At 41.3% G+C, this 19667-nt stretch overlaps 1 protein-coding gene across 4 annotated transcripts in view; it reads left to right on the top strand.

The window, feature by feature from the left end:
- Window positions 1–690: 690 nt before the first annotated feature.
- Window positions 691–19667, top strand: part of ZNF451 (zinc finger protein 451) — a 39386-nt gene continuing 20409 nt past the window's right edge. The window contains exons 1-9 of one of the 4 annotated variants that reach the window (XM_068678294.1): window positions 691–946; window positions 1361–1444; window positions 6102–6185; window positions 7012–7137; window positions 13444–13555; window positions 14314–14464; window positions 15849–15975; window positions 17286–17439; window positions 19022–19169. In XM_068678294.1, coding sequence (XP_068534395.1) covers window positions 1364–1444; window positions 6102–6185; window positions 7012–7137; window positions 13444–13555; window positions 14314–14464; window positions 15849–15975; window positions 17286–17439; window positions 19022–19169 — 983 coding nt within the window. In that variant the 5' untranslated portion in view covers window positions 691–946; window positions 1361–1363. Of the gene's footprint in view, window positions 947–1012; window positions 1145–1202; window positions 1269–1360; window positions 1445–6101; window positions 6186–7011; window positions 7138–13443; window positions 13556–14313; window positions 14465–15848; window positions 15976–17285; window positions 17440–19021; window positions 19170–19667 lie in introns of those variants that run through there. The other 3 variants (XM_068678295.1, XM_068678293.1, XM_068678296.1) reach the window with 3 other exon arrangements.

Raw genomic sequence — 19667 nt, 5'->3', positions numbered from 1 at the left:
TTATTTCTTTCACAAAGCTTCCAGATCACCAAAACTTAACATACTGTCCTCAAATCTTCCTCAGGTATACAAAATTTAGTAAGGAGGAATAGTGACGTGCTTTGTGTGCATTTAGGTCTTTCATGTAGGCATGCAACTGTGTCATTACATGTTCCTATTTACCCAGCGTTAATGCGTTGAGCAAAGGCAATTCATATGTACTTGGGGTGGCTCAAGGTAACTGTGGGGTGAAGGGAGGAGAGCAGTAGCAGATAAAAGGCAAGAAAACAAGTCAACAAAATAAATAAAATTCATCTTAGCTGTGTCATTTTATTTCAGGATCTCATCATTTTAAGTTACAGGTCTCCAAGATATCAATATTTCATCCATTAACATTCACAAGCCCATTTATTTTCCCTCAGCGTTTCGTAGCAGCAGAGCCCACCACAGACATCCATCCCCGTCGCCCACCCCGCTCCCCCACACAGCCTGGCTGCCGCAGCGCATTCCCCAGCCAGGAAACTCAAATGATAAGGGAAAAGGGGTCGCAGATCCCCAGAGTAATGTTTCTTTTAAATCTTCAGAGCTTGCCCACCCTGCATGAAGCCACCAGAGCCGAGGCCCGGTGGTTACCACTCAGCTTCCACCCCCTGCCACCCCCTGAGACATGGCGCGGGCGGGGCAGGGGGCATGAGGAGGGAGCCCCGAAGGCGGGGGGACACGTTTTGCCCCCACCCCTCCCTCAGAACCGAAGCCTCTTTCAAGCAGGGCGGCCACAACGTTCCCCGCCCGGCTACCGGCGCCGGGACAACGGTGTCCGGGGGGCGAGCAGGGAGCAGGGCACGGGCGCCATCGCCCCACAGCCTCCTCCTGCTGCTGCTCCCGCTCCCGCCTCCGCGCCCTGGCCGCCGCCCGCCGCTATGGCCGGCGCCGGCCCCGGCCCCGGTCCTGGTCCCGGCACCATCGCGTGGGTCCCCGGGCTCCGTGCACCGTAGCGGGGAGGGGATGGAGAAGGAGAAGGAGACGGAGAAGAGGAAAAGGACGGGGGGTGAAGCCGGGCGGCGACTACAAGTCCCGGCAAGCCGCGCTGCCGCCACGCCTCTCCCCCTTCCCCGCCGCCCCCGGGGGAAGAGGAAGCGGCGCTGCGGCGGGCAGCGGCCCCAGGGTGGGTTTTGGGGGCAGCGGGGTGGTGCCGAGCCCCCTGGGGCCATGCCGAGCCCCCCGGGGCGGTGCCGAGCCCCCACGGGTGCTTCTCCCCCTGGGGGCGCCGGCACCGGGGCGCTGCCTGGGTTAGGCCGCGGTTTGGGGATTGGGGGGAGGGGGGGGGCTGGCAAATTGAAATCCGCGGTGGTGAGGGGATTTGGGGTTTGTGTCTCCCTAGGTGATGGAGCCCTACGGCTCGGCCGCCGGTTCCGAGAGGAGGTCGTCGGCTTCCGAAAGCGAGGACGAGATTGAGTTTGTTGGAGTAAGTAGGACCCCGCGTCTGCAAACGGGGGCTTGGGGCAGAAAACTTAACGTGTGCCTTTCAAATGTGACCAAAATCAGCAAAAATTGTGACATCTGAAGTTGTCGGCGTCAGCTTTAAGATAACAAGTTTGTATTAAACAGATAATAAGCTTATATCAAAGGCATTTTTGGCCCCTTCGTTGGGAAGGTGCTGGGTGATGCCAGCCGGTCCTACAGGGCGAGCCTAGAGCCGAGCAGCCCAGCAGGTGAGTGGGGGGTGTGAGGGGGCCGGGGGTACACGGCAAGGTCAGGCGCTGCTGGTCGTGTGGCAGGGTGCTTAATGAGCAGCCTCATCAAAGGTAACGAGGTAAGAGGCCTTAAGCAGTCTTCTCAAATTGTGAAGCAGTGTCCTGTACCTACACTACAGCACCAGTTACCTGTTCACCTTACACACACCTAACCTTAAGATACGTATATCTGTCAAATACCCAAGGAAAACAAAATGTTTTTCATGCTGCCAGTGCGCTAGCCTCAATCCAGCATCAGTCAACTGGTGCTGGATGGCAGGCGCATGTGCAAGAACAGAAAGATCATTTCTCCTAAAGGAGAAGTCACACAAATAGGAAAGATTCTGTTAATTGATGCTAGCACTGAAAATGGGTGGCTTCCCATGGATTTATCTTATTTTTAATGCTAAAAAGTAAGTGGCAGTAAATTTCTTCCTGCTCTTCGTGGTGTTTGATTGTCTAAATTCATTGTACACCTTTCTGCACAGGTATTTAGGTGCTGAGGTATAAGGGACATACACATGTTTTTGCTAAACCTATAAGTACTTGATAATCTCTGAGATTTCGTGATCTTTTGGTTGAATTTTACCAGAATTGACTAACAAGTTCAGAGTTCTTTAAATAAACGGGCAAGCGTTCATGTGTAGCATGATTGTATAAGCCTCACTTTCTTAAAACGCTGGGCGAAGAATGAGGAAGTTAACATAGCTTTGGGCGTGCAATGATTGAAGGGCTGCTGTAGAACTGAGAACACCAACTGAAAGAAAAGAAACGTATAAAATCAGCGGTTCTGCTACCTTTTTTTTCTTGTTTTTGCACGTGTTAAGCGCAGATGCTTTGTGGTCCTGTGATGACTGGTTTGAGACAGGCTGGCCTGTCTGGGAGGAAGGCTGCTTAGCCTTGTTTGTGCAGGGTTGGTGTCCTGGGGTGAGGAGGTTGCTGTGGTCACTGATGAACACAAGGGGAAAGGTGTCTGACACTGGCTGCATCCCCGTTTTGGATCACTACCACATGTCCCTGTAGTAAACGTGCACCTTTCAGAAGGATTTCTAATTTATTTTCATAGCTTTTAGATCAGTGTTTCCATATAATAATGTGTATGGCTAGATGTGTAGTGGCTTCATAAACGTTGTGTATGAATGCTACCTGATCTTTCAAGTACTGCGTGTCTCAGGGACCCAGTGCACCAAGTGGTACTGCATAAATTGGGTTGGAGAAGCCCGCTGAATATCTCAACATGTTCATTTTTTCTTGAAAGATTGTTGTGTGTGTGTTCATGTACATGATGTATTTTATTTACTTATTTTCATTTCATAGATCTATAGGAAGCTGCCCAGACACGGTTCCTGCCAACCTCAACCTGTCTGATTCCATGATTTAGGAAAACTAATTTATTTTTTTTTTGTGGAGATCTAGAGAAGGGGTGTGGTATAACTGCATGACACTATCTTGCCTAAAACACTTGGGGGCGACCTACACATTTCCAGTTACTGCTTGAACTTAATTCACAGTTATTATTAGTCATAATTCAAGTGGTATAGACACAGAAAAGTGTCTTAGGGAGCAAAAGAGTTGGGAATGTGTGACATGAAACGCACCGAGGGAAGTGAGCAGGAACTGCTAGGAACCAGCGATACTAGAAAAATCAGTACAGCAAAAACAATTGGAATTCTTTGAATCGCTACAGAGGTTTTAAGGAGCCCATAAATCCCTTGCAGTGCAGGAGTCTTCAGGGTTGGCACTGTCTTTGCGCTGTGCTACTATTTAGTTTAACGAGTTGGGGAACCAAAGGAACACGGCTGTAGGGATGAGCCTGGGCTGCTCATCCCTACTGGTACCCTCAGAGAAGTGTTGGAGTCTCTTCTGAGAGGCTCTGACATTTGATGACAGCTGATAACGATGATAACCCAGGCTCTGATGTTTGATGACAGCTTTCAGTCAAGGGTCCTCATATGTCGACCTCAGCAGTTGCCAGGTAGATATGCTCGGGATAGAATTTCACTGTTTTCCCTGATTTTTCCACTTTCTCAAGGTATCTGTTGTAGCCCAGATGAGTTGTCGATCTGACCCAGGACTGTAGTTCTTTTCAGTATTTGTTTTTAATCTTGATGGTGGCTTAACCTTTAGACTACTGCAGCACAAACTAGCCTAAGTGCTGCATTTGAGATTTGCATTATTATTCAAGAGTGTATACAGGCGAATAGATTTTTTTTCTTATTTTTTCCTTTTCCACAAAAAAAAGGGGGAGGGAAATAAGGATGTATATCTTTGAGAAGTAATTTTAAAAAATTGCCATATTGCATTTGTATTCAAGTTGGAATGCAAACTAACAAATGCATAAAAAATGTTTAGTAAAAAGTATTAAATGCAGAAGGAAAATAATGTTTTGTGCATGCAAACAACACTACACAAGTGAAATACTTCTTATAATTAATTAAATTTACTGTTGTGATCATTAGGCTTGAAAGCAGGTCATTATTCTGCTTTTCAGTTGTCAGTTTCCAAACTTTGGAGTAGTTGCTTGCTGAGCTGAACCAAGGGAATCGAATACAGAGAAGTAAGGAAAATCTTTTCATTTGAGGGAGCCACACCTGTCTGAACCAGACTTGAACATCTCAAACCCCCCTGCTGAAGTGATGAGACGGTCGGATGCTCTGATGGCATCTTTGAGCTGTGACGTGCAAGCACCTGTTGTTTCTTCTGAGGTTTTCATTTCTTACAGATTTATAGAGGCTGTCGTTTTCTACAAAAGCTAATCCATTGTGGATTCTTCAGATTTAGTTTAGAAAACCATATTCTCCTTATTTAATTGTTAGAATTTAAGCACTCTTCAGGGATAATGTGAGTCCTGCAGCTGAATTCATATAAATTTTGTCCTTCATCCAATGTCTCATCCCTGCTCCTTCCCGGTGAGAGACAGTGAGGGCTGTTTATGCCTGCCCAGCTCAGCAGCTTTACGGCCTTGAAAGGTGGAAGAATGGAAAGAATGAGATGGAGTAAACACAGTGGAGAGAATTACATGCTGCTGCAGTTCTCTGCTACTTCTCATGAGGCAGTATATCCTCGTAGCCTGCCCTCCTTGGTTGATTTTTAAGATGTTCAGGACACTGCCAAAGATATGGCAGAGGTAGTGGGTACAGTACTGCGCCTCCTCAAGAAATCAGTGAATTGTTGACGGCCTGGAGTCCTTCATCCACCTGGGAAGTTTAGCTTCCAACAATAAGGAACACCTGTGGAGTTATTAATGGTTGTGTGGCATCTGCCAGCAGCATTTACAGACAAAGGGGTAATACTACATGGTGTAGATGGAATTGCCTGTACAAAACTAAAAGAAAAAAGATAGCTTCCCTGGTAATTACGTTGGCCTCATTTTTGTGACAATTATGCACAGAAGAGAGGCAAAGTTAACTAAAAATCTCCACATGCTGTAAACAGCTTCCCATCCAAATTTATTACATCCCAATCCCAATCGTGCTAGATTCTGAAAGCTATTATCTAACCCCAAAGTCAATAAACAAAATCAAAGATATTTTTTGCTTATTAGAGTCTCATTAGTTAAAGCATAAAAGTATGATTTCTTTTTCGTTTGCTTTTTTATATTTGTTATGATGTTCTGCTATCTACCCAATAGCACCAGACAGAATGTAAAAATGGAGGGATTTGAGGGCGTGTAAATCATCAGGTGTTGATAATATCTAGACTAGCAGGTCATTGAGGTCGCATACAATTGGTGTGAAGTTTCTCAAGATGCCTATATCAAGAAACATTCAAGGACAAGATCCTTAGAAAGGCATAGACTTCAGGTTATAAATGTGTGTGAAGCTATTTCTCACTTTCATAATATCTGAAGTCCTTCAGGAGTTTAATTTACTTTGCAGTTGGAGTTTAATTTGTGTCTTTTTAAAAAACAAAAACAAAAAAAAGTGATTCTGTGAAAAAACTACCACCATTTAGTTGTGTTTAGTAAAATCTAAAACTATTCCTTTCTTGGTGATAGTCTGATACCCTAGTACCATTGAAGTAATGGCACAAGTTGAACGTCTCTAATTTAAAATACAGATTTTAAGTTGATTGAGAAGGTGAAGAGTGTAAGGCTCTTAAGCAGGCCATGATCATTCACTTTATTTTTGGTAGTTGATATTTATATGTTAAGTTGATACTTAAATTATTTGCAAATATCTCCTATATGTGCATATTTTTATCAATTTTGTGCCTAAGTCTGTTAAGTTGTCCTTCAGGAATTTCGTTAATACACTCTCTTGGAACCTTGGTGAAATTCCCCTTAAAATATTCGTAGTGCTACCAATGTTCTCTAATGCGTGCAAGATTTTACCTTTGAGGAACACAATGTAATGCTTTTGTATGTGTGTGTTTTTAACGCTTTTTCAGGAAGGACCCTTAAGACCTGTACTTGAATGCATCGATCTGGTCAGTAGTGAAGATGAAGAACCCAACAGCAGTTCTTACGATCATGTGAGTATGTTAGAATATATCTTGGGACTTCTCAGTTAGAAGAAAAAAGAAATAAATAAAGTAGTCTCTTGTATTTTTCCCGTCCACTACTCTCCATGGAAAACTTGTTAGAGGTAGTTTAACAAATAATTAATAAATAAGCTAGTATTTAAGTCTCTTTTTTTTTTTTTCCTAATGTTGAGTAATTAGGAAAAATAGGCTAGCAATACATTTTTTCTAGAAACATTTTCTGCCTTCTCATAATGAATTTAGAGCTTTTACTTGTCTTTCAGTGTTTCTGACAACTGTAATGACTAAAAGGGAAGGAAAATGTCTCTTTAAAAGCGACTTTAGAAGTCAATTTGCAGTCTGAAGCCTGTGAATGTATCTGCATACTCTGAGACCTTTTCCTTCTACAAGGGCTTTTTAGGAGGAGTGCTTAGGCTGTAGGATCTTACTCTGCTCTCAGCCTGGTCCTAATTTCATTCTTTGTAAGCTATCCTAAGGATCTGAGTCAGAAGCAAGCTGGTCAATTCACGTATCCCCCAAGCTTCTTTTGTCCACTCTGTGGGACTTTTGAGAGGGACAGTGACTGAGAGCGAGCTACTGCAGTTGATTTTCTCAGCAGTGGCTGTCTCTTGACCTGTGTGCAATAAACCTGGGTCGTAAGGGAAGGCAGATCTTCCGTGCGTGCATTGTTTCACTCCCTTGCGATGATTGCGGAACTTAAGATCAAACTATTTGTACTGAATTACATCCTGATTGCTAGGGCTTTGCTTTTTACTGTATTAAGGTCTGTTACTAATGTAATAGTTACCAAATAAAAGTTTTAACTTTTTAATTGTAGAGAAATGCTAGGCGTAAAGATCACATTGACTATCAGAAAGAACGAGTTGCATCAACACTGGATCGTCTGGCACGCCACGTTGAAGTAGAGAAACAGCAAAAGGAAGAGAAAAACAAAGCCTTTAAGGTACTGGATGTGTTCTTGTTTCAGTAGAAGTGCATAGTACAGTAGTCACAACTGTGTTTTCACTACTAAGTGAATAAAAAGATTGGTGAGCCCAGCCTGGAACTAACACCTAGATTTTTGTTTCTGGGGCATTGTTTGAAATATGATACGGACTTCTGATCTTCAGTGGCCTTTAACTGGTAGTCTTATTGCAGTTCTTAAGAGGAAAAGGTAGTAACTTCATGCAAAATGCAAAAAACAGTTCACTTGTTAGTGTGTGTGGCACAGGGACCTTTGTATCAGTTATTCTGGTTAAATAATCAAAGAATACCAGTTATCACAAAACCATGTGGCAAATCTAGTGAAATATTTGCTTTTGTCTGAGATTTTTAGAATGCTGTTTACCACATTAATTGTCTGTATCAGGTATTACTTTGTAATGAGACAATATTTTGTAAGTTAAAGGTATAAATGCAGAGACAAATCCTATGAATTGTATGGTGCAGTCATTTGGAAGGCATGGATTTTTGTTTGTAGTACCAACTAGGAGGTGCAGTCAGCAGGCTTAATGGCGGGGCTGCTCTCAGGCAGACGTGGTCAACTGGAAGAAATGGACTGACAAGAATCTCGTGAAATTCAACAAGGACATGTACAAAAGTGCTGCACCTGGGACAGAGCAACTCCCTCCACTGATACAGGCTGAGACTGACTGCCTGAGGAGAAGCTGTGGACAAACACCCAAGCATCCTTGTGGGTGGTAGGCTCAAAGTGCAGGCAGCATGCCCTGGTAGCAGAGGGTTACAACAGGATCGTGAGCTGTATGATCTGGATTGGATGGAGGGGAAGGGATTGATTATTGCCTTTGGCACTCATTTGACCACATGTGGGTGGAATGCTATAACTGGATTTGGGCCCCGTGGTACAAGAAAAATATTAATAAATAGGGCAAGTCTATCAGGTGGTCAGAGGCTGGAGCACTTCCCTGTCAGGAGAGGCTGAGGGAGCTGGACTTGGTCAGCAAGAAGAGGCAGCTTCAGGGGGACCTAACAGCAACACCCAGTGCCTCCAGGCAGATTGTCAAGGACACAAAGCCAGGCTTTTTATTTACGTGTGTGGCAGTGGTCGTAAATTCAAAAAGGAAAAGGGCTGTTACAGTCCACTACAGATTCTGTAACTGTAATGCAACGCAGTAAAAATCTGTTGGATGTAGTCTAAGGTAGCTTTGAGCAGAGGCCTACATCCCTCTCCTGCCTCCTCCACGTAGAATTTGGCAATTTGTTAATATCTCCACATGCAGTTCTTGAGCTATAAAGTAGAGTCAGTGATAGCTGTGTAGCTTTAGAAATAGTCTGAGAGTGAAGGATAGGAAATCCTTTGATGATGATGAATGTTTTCCTGCTGGGTGGCAACAGGTAATGCAGTCTGCAGAGTTACAGTTACTTTCCATAGTGAAACTTGACCACGTGTTTTGTTTTTTGTTTTTTTTTTTTGGCTTGGCAGTGGAGCAAGGTATTTGGTTTCAATGACCATTTTCTGTTCCATTTTTATTTATTTTTTAATTCTTTTTTTTTTTTTTTTTTTTTTTATCAAACTTTCTGGCTGCTTTGGTGACACAAGGAATTACCAGGATCCTGAGTCTCTGTTAATTTGCTGTTTCTAGCACAGAACATCTTGTATGACCCTCCTCTGCGTCATGGTCAAAGCTGCAGAAAGTGCTGTGCATAAATCTTGGGGCACTTTTGAGCTGAGCCTTGAGTCTGAGCTCAGGGCATTCCCACTGCCCTAGAGCTTTGTTAGCAGCACTGTGCCTCTTACCTCTGGTAGGGAGATTGAGCTGAGATTGTGTGGGTTTTCCACAGAAAGAAGGACCCTTTGTAGCTATCTGCCGATGATTTTGCCAGACCTGTGCTGACTTTGGTTCTCCAACAGACGTTTGTATCTTCAGGCTTCAGAAAACACAGTCACTTGTATTACAGAGCTCTAGTAGAGGATTCTTTTCCTTCTCTGTCCCTTCTCTTGAAAGCAAATCTGTTGCTAAATCTGGCCATGGAAGCAGAACATCTCACTGTCAAGATGCATATAAGGAAGAAATCTTCAGAATCATCAGAAATGTCAGCACGTTTTTTTTTCATTTTGCATGTATTTTTATATATGAAGAAACAAAATATAGGAAACAAGAATAAATCTAAAATTTACTTATATTAAAAAAAAAACAAAACACTTCTTCTTACTGGAAGCACTGTTTCCTTAAAACATTGTTTTCAGGATATTTTAAAAAATCGCTTTTTATTAGTCATGAAATATACTACGAAATGAGAAACACTGTTGCAGTCCCAGTCTGGCATTCATTTAATGCTGTGTCAGGCTGCACTGTAATGGGAATTACCTGTTTGCAAGCTTGTGAGCCAGGTTTAGCTGGGGAGCTAAGGTTATCTAGCTTTAGGAGATGAGGGGAATTGTGTGTGTCCAACCACAGATCTGTCTCCTTCAAAGAGAGAACTGTATGGCCCTCACAGATACACCGGTGTGTGGTTTGTGGGAGATAAGGCATCCTTTTCATGCTCATAGCTGATACGGTATTTGGTCAGTGATCAAATTTGATCATTTGATTTGATCATTGTGCGGATAGCTGCATGCTGCAGGGAAAAGAAGGGAGTCTGTTTGGGTTCCTGGAGCCATGGAGCAGGTTCTTCCCTCCATATACCAGAACATTTTCTGTGAAAAGGTTTCTATCCCAGTCGTGGTAACTTTTACTTCTGTCTGTAAGAGAGGTTTTCTATGCTTAACCACGGAAAAACCACAGTCCAAACCAGAAATAACAAAAGCTATCTCTTGAGATAGGTTGCCTTTAGCCACCTTGCGTGTGCATGTTTTTTGGCTCTTGTTTGCTTTGGTTGTTGAACCTCAAAGCAAGCTAGCAGTTTTTCTAAAGATGAAGAATAAATTTGCTTTGAGAGGAACACGTGCATTAGCTGCTAATGGTATGCTGTACAGCAATGTAGTTTGTTCAAGCTATTAATGTAATATCTGTAATGGCTTTTTGAATTGATTTAGAGAGATTTATATATTTGTTTTTGTGAAAGTGAACTTGACTGAAGTTAGTAGTAAGAGAAGTTCACCCTAACACTGACAATCAATTGCTAGAGGGGTGTAGTTGTTGAAGGGATTGAAAAAACATGTTTGAGGGATGTGCTGGCTGGGCAAAATTTATTCTTGACCTGACCAGCTGATGCTGCCTTGAAGGTGGTGGTCACACCGTGGGAGAGACTCACTATATTCAATAGGGAGAGATGCTGTTAACAGAAAATTGTGTTGAATAAGAATTTTAATCATTAGGATAGATTTTCCAGTGTAAGATTATTTATTCCAAAGTGTTATTTCCAAGTGTTCTGTCTGGTCTAGATGAGGTTTCCATGGCTCTAGGCTTTACTAAATAACTTGAGAAGATGTACTGACAGAATTAAGCTGACACTACTGTGAAACATTCTTTCTGTGTAAGAGGTATCTAAACAGTAAATATTTGAAGGCTGCAGAGCATTGGATATTTTCAGAGTTCCTTATAATATGCTTGGGGGATCTTTACTGTCATTTTGAAGAATTCTTGTCATCTGGGATTGGAAGTGATGATAGAAAAATCTTATGTGATCTGCAAATCCTTGCCATGCCTTTTTGAAAGCTGAAGGGTAGCAGAACTTGGGGAGTTGAGAGCAGCCAATCTTGTGAAAATGAACAAGCCTAAAAGACAGCACACTGATGTAGTCATTGCCTTGAGATGCATTTGTATGAGAATGCTCAGGCTGCATGCCTCGAATTTTTTCAAACATAAGATGGCTCTTTGTAAAGAAACTGTCATGTCTTGTAATATTTGGCACAAACATTCTTTCTTCTTGAAAAAAAGAATCAAAACTGGTATCACATCAGAGGAGGCCTGTTCTTAAAATATATGTGAGGAAACAGGACTGTCTACTCTGTCATGTGGCTGTTGCCTAAAATCAGTGACGAGAAAAGGAAGTTGTGCTCTTGCTTGCTAAGAGGTAGTAGGGTTTCTCTCTCGTTTTTCAGAGTGAAAGATTACATGTAACACCCTCATCATTAACTGTGGCATTTAATTCTTGTCTTTAAAAGTCTATACATTTTGTGATTTATTGGGTAAGTGGTCCTTCAATAATCTCTGTCAAGGAGTACTGGGTGGACTACTCTTCATCCTCTTGTGCCCTCCAAACAGCATTCATCAACCTCTCCTTTTCTGAATGACCACATTCTCTACAAGAATTTCCCCAATCTCCTTTTACTTGCAGAGCAGCCAGGTGTTCAGCACCTTACCTGGAGCCAGCAAATGAAGCCCTTAGAATACAGAAGTTGATGTGTTTGTGTTGTGGGCATATTACAGAGGCAACTTCTATTTTTTTTCAACATGTAAAGCCCTCTTTTCCTACATTTTGAAATGTCTCTGATTCTCTGTGTAAAATAAGAAATAGATTTTTCAGCCAATTGCTGTATTATGAGGTAACGTTGTCTTCATTTATACTGTTGTTGAAGAAGGTGTGAAGGTTAGAATTTGAGATGTAAACACCATCTTTGCAAAGGAACAGGTGGTCACTATTACTAGTCATCAAATTCTGGAAGAAGATGCATTGATACAAATTACCCAAAAAGCAGAAAGTACTCTCCTCAGTCCGATGATTTGCTGTTATCAGGTATGGTACCAGCCAGGAGATCACTAGAATAATGTGTGAATAATGTGATGTGCACATTGCTACGGGAAGGGACTTAATATGCTGCAGCCTGCGTGCCAGGCTGAGCACTGGAAGCATGAGCTGCCATCTGCAAAATGCACCATTAAGTTTTCATCTCAGAGACAGGAAGCTGCTGTGCAACACCCAAATGTTTGTAAGTGCAGTGCTTGAAATTTGAGATGTTTACAGATGTTGCTGTTGTGTACTTTCAGGTGTTCTTTTTGATGTCTTCTCAGGAACAACAGGGTAATAAGCCCCATAATTCTGTGATTGTTAAGGCAGTGATTGGACTGTAGCTTAACAGCCCTGGCCACTAATAGATAGCATACTGTGTTTTTGCTATAGCAGTAAGTATTTTTTCAAGTGAGACACATTTTTTTCCTGCTGTTTTCCACTCTTTTTGACTCTTTGACGTGTGATATTTGACATACAGAATAAGAAGCATAAGGAGTGCAGAGCTGAGACATTACAGAATCTCGATGTGTGTGTATGTACAGCATGAGTGACAGGGAGCAAGGACAACGCTGGCTGGGCTAAGCTGTGGTGGTGCTGCACATGGGTCGTGGCTCTGTACCTTGCCATAGCCTGATGGTCCTATAACGGTATGCCACCGGATAGCTGGTATCTGGAAAACACACACACCCCTCTGTAGAAACAAGACCAGTGGGTAAAATGGGATGTAGCTGAGGCAGGTTGGCATTTTTTGTTCAGTATCTGGAATTATTTCAGGATAATGAGCTGTCATAGTTAGCTTTGACCCATCTAAGAAGCTAAGTTTTAGTAACTAGTAGAACTTAAGAAATTTTTCTGTTTCTGGCTTTCAACGCAGTTTATTTTTTCAAATAGATACATAAAATCTTGTGTCACCAAGGGTGGTGTTAGGAAAATGCTAGGAAAAGCTTTTTCTTACTTATTTTTCATTCTATTATTATTTGTTTGTACAGCCTGGTTATGCTTGACAAACTTAACTAAGTGTGGGAGAAGTAAGTTAATTGACTTTTTTCTCCTACAAAGGAATTATATATTGTGAATAGTTGCTCTATAAAAGTATCTATTTAGGAGGTGGTGTTCCTGTGGGCCATATGAAAACCTGAGCTGTGTTTGTTAGTATTCTTGAATTTATTTGAGAAGAAAACTATTTCTATAACTTCCCATTTGGCCAGTCTGGTCAAGTTTTATTAGCTGTATTTCTCCGAAGATACTCAGGACACAGATATGTTTTAGTTGATTGTGACATTAGTGGAGATTTTATTTTCTGTACTGTCAGGATTAATATTCTCAGAGGGAATGAAGAGGGAAAGGATCAATATTTGAACTTTTTCACTTATTATTTTCAGCAAGCGTATTTCAAGAGCTGAAGCCTTTATTTAGGGCACAAAACTTAACACTCTTCTCTTGTTATTTTATTGCTGTTATATTCCACCTTTGTGTTATATAGAAGTCAGTCCAATCATTCTAATTTTTTTCTTTATTTTTTTTGAATTGTAGAGAGCCACATGTAAACTTTGAAAGTCTAACTTGATATACATGTTTAATTTTGAATTTAAAAAAAAAAAGTCTAACACCTTGCCTTACATATTTTCACCTTCAGGAGAAAGTTGATTCCCAGTATGCTCACGGGTTGCAGGAACTAGAATTTATTCGGGAACACAGTGACACAGAAGCCGCAAGACTATGCGTGGACCAGTGGTTAAAAATGCCAGGTAAGTATAGGAATGATGGGGTTTCAAATACTTAATAAGGAACCAAAGATTAATAGTGAATGCATTATAGGAGCAATCAGCATTTATTTGTGTACGCTGAAACTAGGTTTTGGTGATGTGTTTTCTGAGTCACTGCTAATTCACTTAGTAGTGATGATTTGTAAGTGCTGAATAGAACAGCTGATAATTGCATTAAGCAATACTGCCAGTGAGCTTGCAGGTGCCTCTTACTCATAACCAAATCTTAGAGTCTGAACTTTGTACTAGTTTCCACAAAAACTATTCTTCAAATGTTTTGTTGCTTAGAAAAATAAATATAAGAAGTATAAAAGCCATTAAGGCAGTGCTAACAACTTCTACTACAAAGTTGTCAGAAGGAAAACATTTATTGAACTGTTGCTCAGGAAAGTATGCCTACATAAATAAGTATAACTTCAGTTTGATTTTTTTTTTTTTTTAATCTCAATTTTAAAATGTTTCATGCAAGACCTGGAAGAAGTGTGTCAAAGTATTGGAGAAGTAATCTAACTGGGGATTGAAGAGAGAGATTCTTCAGCTGAAACGGGAGACTTTTTGTAGTAGGATTGCATTACAGTGCACTGCTAGCATACTTCTAGAGTCAGTGTAACCTGATTTCTAAATGCTTTAGGTTTTGTGGGTTTGGTTATGTTGGTTTTGTGTTTTTGTGTTGCTTTTTCTTTTTTTAAGCCTCTATATGTGAGATTCTGGTTAAGTGTTTTATTTTCTATCTAACACAGGTCTCAAACCAGGCACCGTTAACAGTGGAAGAAGGGGTGCTTATCAGAGGGGAGGTCAGACACAAGTCAACAGCAGTCCCATTTCTTGTCCTGTGATGCGTTGCAACAGAAATTTTGATAATGGGCATCTTCTCCTAGGTCACCTGAAAAGGTAAGGACATAATGCAAGAAATAGTAGTGAAACTATGTTCAAGCTTACAACATATACGTCAAATCTACTTTAAACTGCCTAAAGTGACAAAAACTCATTTGGAGGGTAGGTTAATGTGTTGCAGATCTTATACAGGTGTTATGATTAAACTTCCTGGTTAGTTGTTCTTTTGTAGTTGTTTTTGTTTTGTTTTTCATTCCAAATTTATTTCTTCCACTTGCTAAGCATTTTTAATATCAGGTTTTCTGAGAACAATATTTCTGTGCTCCGGTTACGTTACTTCTTCATCCAAACTTGAAAAAGAGCAAAAGGTTAAGATGCTCCTAATGAAAAGAAAGATGAGCAAAGAGTATCTACAGGACAGATGTGTGTTCATAGCTGATTGTTGCTAGTCACCACCCACTATATTTCTGTTCGATTCCAGCATATGCTGTGTTTCAGCTAGTGGTAGTGTCATGGGGAAGCTGGTAAGGGGAAAAACTACGGGGGAGTGTTGTGGGTTAACCCCAGTAGGCAGCTAAGCACCTCACAGCCACTTGCTTACCCTCTCCTCCAAACTGGGAAGGGGAATAAAATCCAAAAGGTGAAAGATCTCATAGATTCAGATAAAGGCAGCTTAGTAGGTAAAGCAAAAGCTGTACCCACACACAAAGCAAAACAAGGAATTCATTCACTACGTCCCATCAGCAGGGAGATGTTCAGCCTCTCCAGGAGAGCAGTGCTCCATCACGCAGAATGGTTACTTAGGGACACAAATACCATAACTCTGAGCATCCCCCCCACCTTCTTCTTTTTCTCCCCCAGCTGTTATTGCTGAGCTTGACACCACATGGTGTGGGACATCCCTTTGGCCAGCCTGGGCCAGCTGTCCTGGCTGTGTCCCCTCCCAGCTCCTGGTGTACCCGCAGCCTCCTCGCTGGCAGGGCAGCAGCAGGAGCTGAAAGTTCTTGGCTCTGTGTGAGCACTGCTCTGCAACAAGTAAAACATAAGTGTGTTATCACCACTGTTTTGGTCATGGGTCCAAACCACGGCACCATGCAATTTACTGTATGGAAAATTAACTCTATTCCAGCCAAAAACAATATAGGGAGGCTAAAAAAAATCTTTAGGAAACGTAGATTTGATTAGTTCTCTCACTTTTAAAAACAGTGTAAGTCCTCTACAAATAGTTCATTATAACTGATAAGCTGCAGAGAGAATTGGCTCTGCATGGGATACTTCAGCTGATACAGCTACAGGTGAGGAATTTTGCAGATTAGGTTGATTTGATAGGTTGTTGTCCAGTAGCTTCAAAAGACCCAAATTTTCCTATTAAAAAAATAATAATAAAAAAAAATTCACTGTTGAGAGGGGCCTAGTTTGTTAATTATTTCTTCCTCTCTAGGTTTGATCACTCTCCTTGTGACCCAACAGTCACATTGCATGGACCCCCAAATAATGCTGTTGCCTGTGTGATATGCTGCAAAAGATTTTCCACCTTACAGCAGTACACTGATCATCTTTTATCTAAGGCAAGATCAAAAGGATAAGTAACTCACCTGACTGAACATAATAGAGGGTTATCAAGATACATAACTATACGTTGTTGTTTTTTGTCCTTTAAACCCTCTTCCACCCCACCTCCATTGATTTAGGCTTCCAAATAGTTTTTCTTATTCTGCTGTGTTTCAAACACTTGGTGTATCCGGACAGCATTGCCATTAAATCTGACCATTACGTTGTACGCTGCGGTGTGCTTCCAAGGGGACTGTAGGTCTGCCTTGAACCTTTTGTCCTTGTTGGTGCTGTCAGAAGGTATTCCCTTTTTTTCGTGTCTCCAGAACTACAAAAGATGAAGGCATTGAGGTTAGGGTGAAGGAAGGGGACGTAAAGAGGAACAGCAGAAAAGAGATCAGAAAAAGAGGCAACAGGATGAAAAAAGAAACTTGAGTGACTCTTTCCTGTGTTTAGTCTCTCCATGGTACATGTGTCTACCATTACTTAGTTAATTTACAGAAGGGAACAGGATAATCTAGCGTTTGAGTTTTGATTCGAATATAAGCTAATAGTACTTGCTTTTTTTGTTGTTGTTCCTTGCCTCCTTTCTTATCCCTTCTTTCTTTTCTGATGTCCTCTGATTTTCCCTTCAGTTCAGTGACAGGTGCTCAGCTGTTACCTTCAGGGTGCCTGGTTTTATTTAAGCAGCTTGGTGTTGAATTGGATACCAGATAGCATCTTCAAAGTTTAGTGATTTAATAACCAATATGGTTATGTCCAGGGTTGTTAGCAGGAGTTAGAGACAAGTTTGGTGAAAGGAAGTGACTCTTGTAGCGTGTAAGGATAGGATTACTTTGGTGTGAAAGGAAGGGGAGATAACAAAGTGAGTTATCACTTCCTAAACAAAGTTTTGGAAGAAAGCATGAACGTGTCATGCAGATTCTTTGGGGAAACAGAAGAAAAGACTAAGCAAAAACATCATAAAAGAATTAAAGGACCTTTGCCCTAAAAGCAGAGACTTGAAGTTGTGTAGAAGGCAAAGAGAGTGATTTTAAGAGTCACAGATTGGTCGGGAGCTTTTTTTTTGAGAGCCTGATAAAGGAACTTGTTAAGAATTGACAGAAAGCAGTTGCCAGCAGTGGTGCAAGAAGGGAACGGGAAAGTTACCAGTACAGTAAGGATGAGTTTAATACAATGGGAGTTGGGCCTTGTGCCTCACAAGCTGAAGCACATAGCCTGCAGATAAACAGGGGGAGGGAGGGATGGGGAATGGAAGGACATGAGGAGAAATGGGACTGCCTTGTTGGCTTAGTGTTTTTCCTCATCGAATGATTTTATTTTCCAGCTAAACGAAAATGACGGACATAAAAAAGATCTCCCTCCACAGCACATTCAGTGTTTTGCATGTCCCCAGTGCTTCCTCCTCTTCACCAAAAGAGATGAGTGCTTGCAGCATATGTCAGGAAAGAAGCACTTCCTACAGGTTTATGAATTGCTTGGTATGTTGCTTCTAAGTGTACTGTGTGTGCTTTTCATTCCTTCTGATAATTTCTCTTTACAATGTGAAATAATTTAAGCTTTTTACCCAGCAGAAAAATTTAAGGCCTTTAATTTTGTTTTGAATAAGTTCTTATTTTTACTTTAAGGCCTTACACATTCTGTAAGGTGTTACAAGCTCTGTAAGAGGAGATGCTTTGAAGTTTACATTTTTTCCGTAGAAGTGATTCCTCAGTCCTCTCATACAAGCTTCTCATCCTCCCGTGACCCTGTATTAAATTCATACTGTCTTAAATAGTTTTACATTTAATGTATTGATAGAAACCTGGACCAAAACTTGTCTTTTTCAGTCCAGTCAGGCTGTGATGTTCCTGCCCCCTACTGTGTTGTCTGAAATCTGCTGGAGATGATTTTTCTTATCTGTGTCCTTGGCACACCTGTTGAGAAAAAAAATAAATAAGTGAAAGTTCCTTCACCATATAACTGCAGATTTCATCAGCTTAGCTAGAACAATGCAGCAGGGTTGGTGACTTGCACTGGTAGTGTTGCTGCTGAAGGCTAAGCTCCTGGTTACGTTGTGAGCTGGTAACATCCTGAGCCCTGCTTTCTAGATTCCACAGATGTCTGAATAATCGTGCTCTTGAAAACAGGGTTGGTGACCTGTCAGACTGTGCTGACAAAGCTGACTTCTCAGCTTTGACATATGCAATAGGCATTAAAGCATTTACTCTAACATTAGGCAAGTGGCTGAGGTAGGTGACAGATAGATGGAGCTGGCTTCTTATTCAAGAAGCTGCCACGTTTTAGATAGAGTAGCTTTCAGGATAAGCCTACGTGGTCAAAAGGACCAATACAATTTCTCATCCTGGTAAACATATTTACCTTTGTGGCCTCCCCCAGTGTGGCTGCAGAATTTACGTAGTGAAGAGAAGCTTTGAAGGAACCTTCCTGCCTCGTAAGATGCAGAACATTGACAGCAGTGCACAGTTTGTAAGCCATTTAACATTCTCTTTTCAACAGAATATTTTTTTTTATTTGGCTAGTACCTGGAGTTATCCATGGAGTATGCTCAGAACAGCAAAAAATTCTAAAAATACAAGGAAAAGTCCCACTGAGAATGGGAAAGAGAGAGGCGATCAAACTTGTTATTGAGTTGCATTATTTTTTTTATCTTTTTTAAACACACCATGACTTTAAGGAAAAGTATATGTAGTAAGAGAAGACAGGTGGTGATAGATTAAGGTGAAGCGAGTCAGTAAGAACCTTCCTGAGAGAGATAGCTGACCTGAACTTGTATAAGGACAAAAAGGGAAACAGATAGTCAATGAATATGAAAAAAAAAAAAAAAAAAACAAGATGCTAAAGATGCAGATATGAGATTGTTAGAGAATTTTAACATATGAATGCAGTTTAAACTTTTAAAACTTTTACTGCACAAATACTGGGGATCAGCTGACACACAGTAACTCAATTTCTGAACCCTGTGACAAATGAACACAGCTGTAGAAACCTTGTCTGAAAGCTGAAATGTTATGAAAGAATTCCTTAATGTATGGTTGCACTTTCTGCCATTCTACATTACAGAGGAAAAGAAGGATGGCTTTCCTCTGCCTTTCCCATCGTATGCAAAGAAACTGCTGATATCTCTCTGCAAAGAGGTCCCCTTCCAAGTGAAGTGCATATCCTGCTCCCAGTTACTGCGCTCACACATGGAATTAACAGCTCATTTCAGGTTCGTGGGCGGTGGCTGTCTTTATAACGCTAATACCCATGTACTGATAAGTGATGTGCTTGTAGAACCTGTACAGATGTATCTTGTACTGGTGCTAGTGGATTTCAGAGCATCTAGGACCATCTGAATGTTGACTTAATGGGTAAACTATCACAAAAAAATACCTCCTTTCCATGTCTTTTACCCTCCCTTACTCCATGCAATCCACTGCAGAATGCTGATCTTATCCTTTTTGTTTATATTCTTCTTGTAACAGAGAACAGGACTTTATTGGTCTCTGTTCCCCTATTTCTGAGTTGTCAACATTTGATTTCTAAAATGTACTTTGTTAAAAACATAAGTGCTAGTGTTGGAAATTAGCACCTAATCCTCTTTAAGGTGCAAAGAGCACCTTAATTCTCTTTAAGGTGCAACTAAGCATTGCATCGTTCTGTTGACAAACTAGTAAGTCAGTTGAAGTGGACAGAGGACACTGCTTTCACATGCTAATTGCTTAGC

This window comes from Anas acuta, chromosome 3 (genome assembly GCF_963932015.1).
Source record: "Anas acuta chromosome 3, bAnaAcu1.1, whole genome shotgun sequence".
Lineage (NCBI taxonomy): Eukaryota > Metazoa > Chordata > Aves > Anseriformes > Anatidae > Anas > Anas acuta.
Note: the sequence above shows the minus strand (reverse complement) of the source record. Positions and strands in the feature narration are given on the sequence as shown.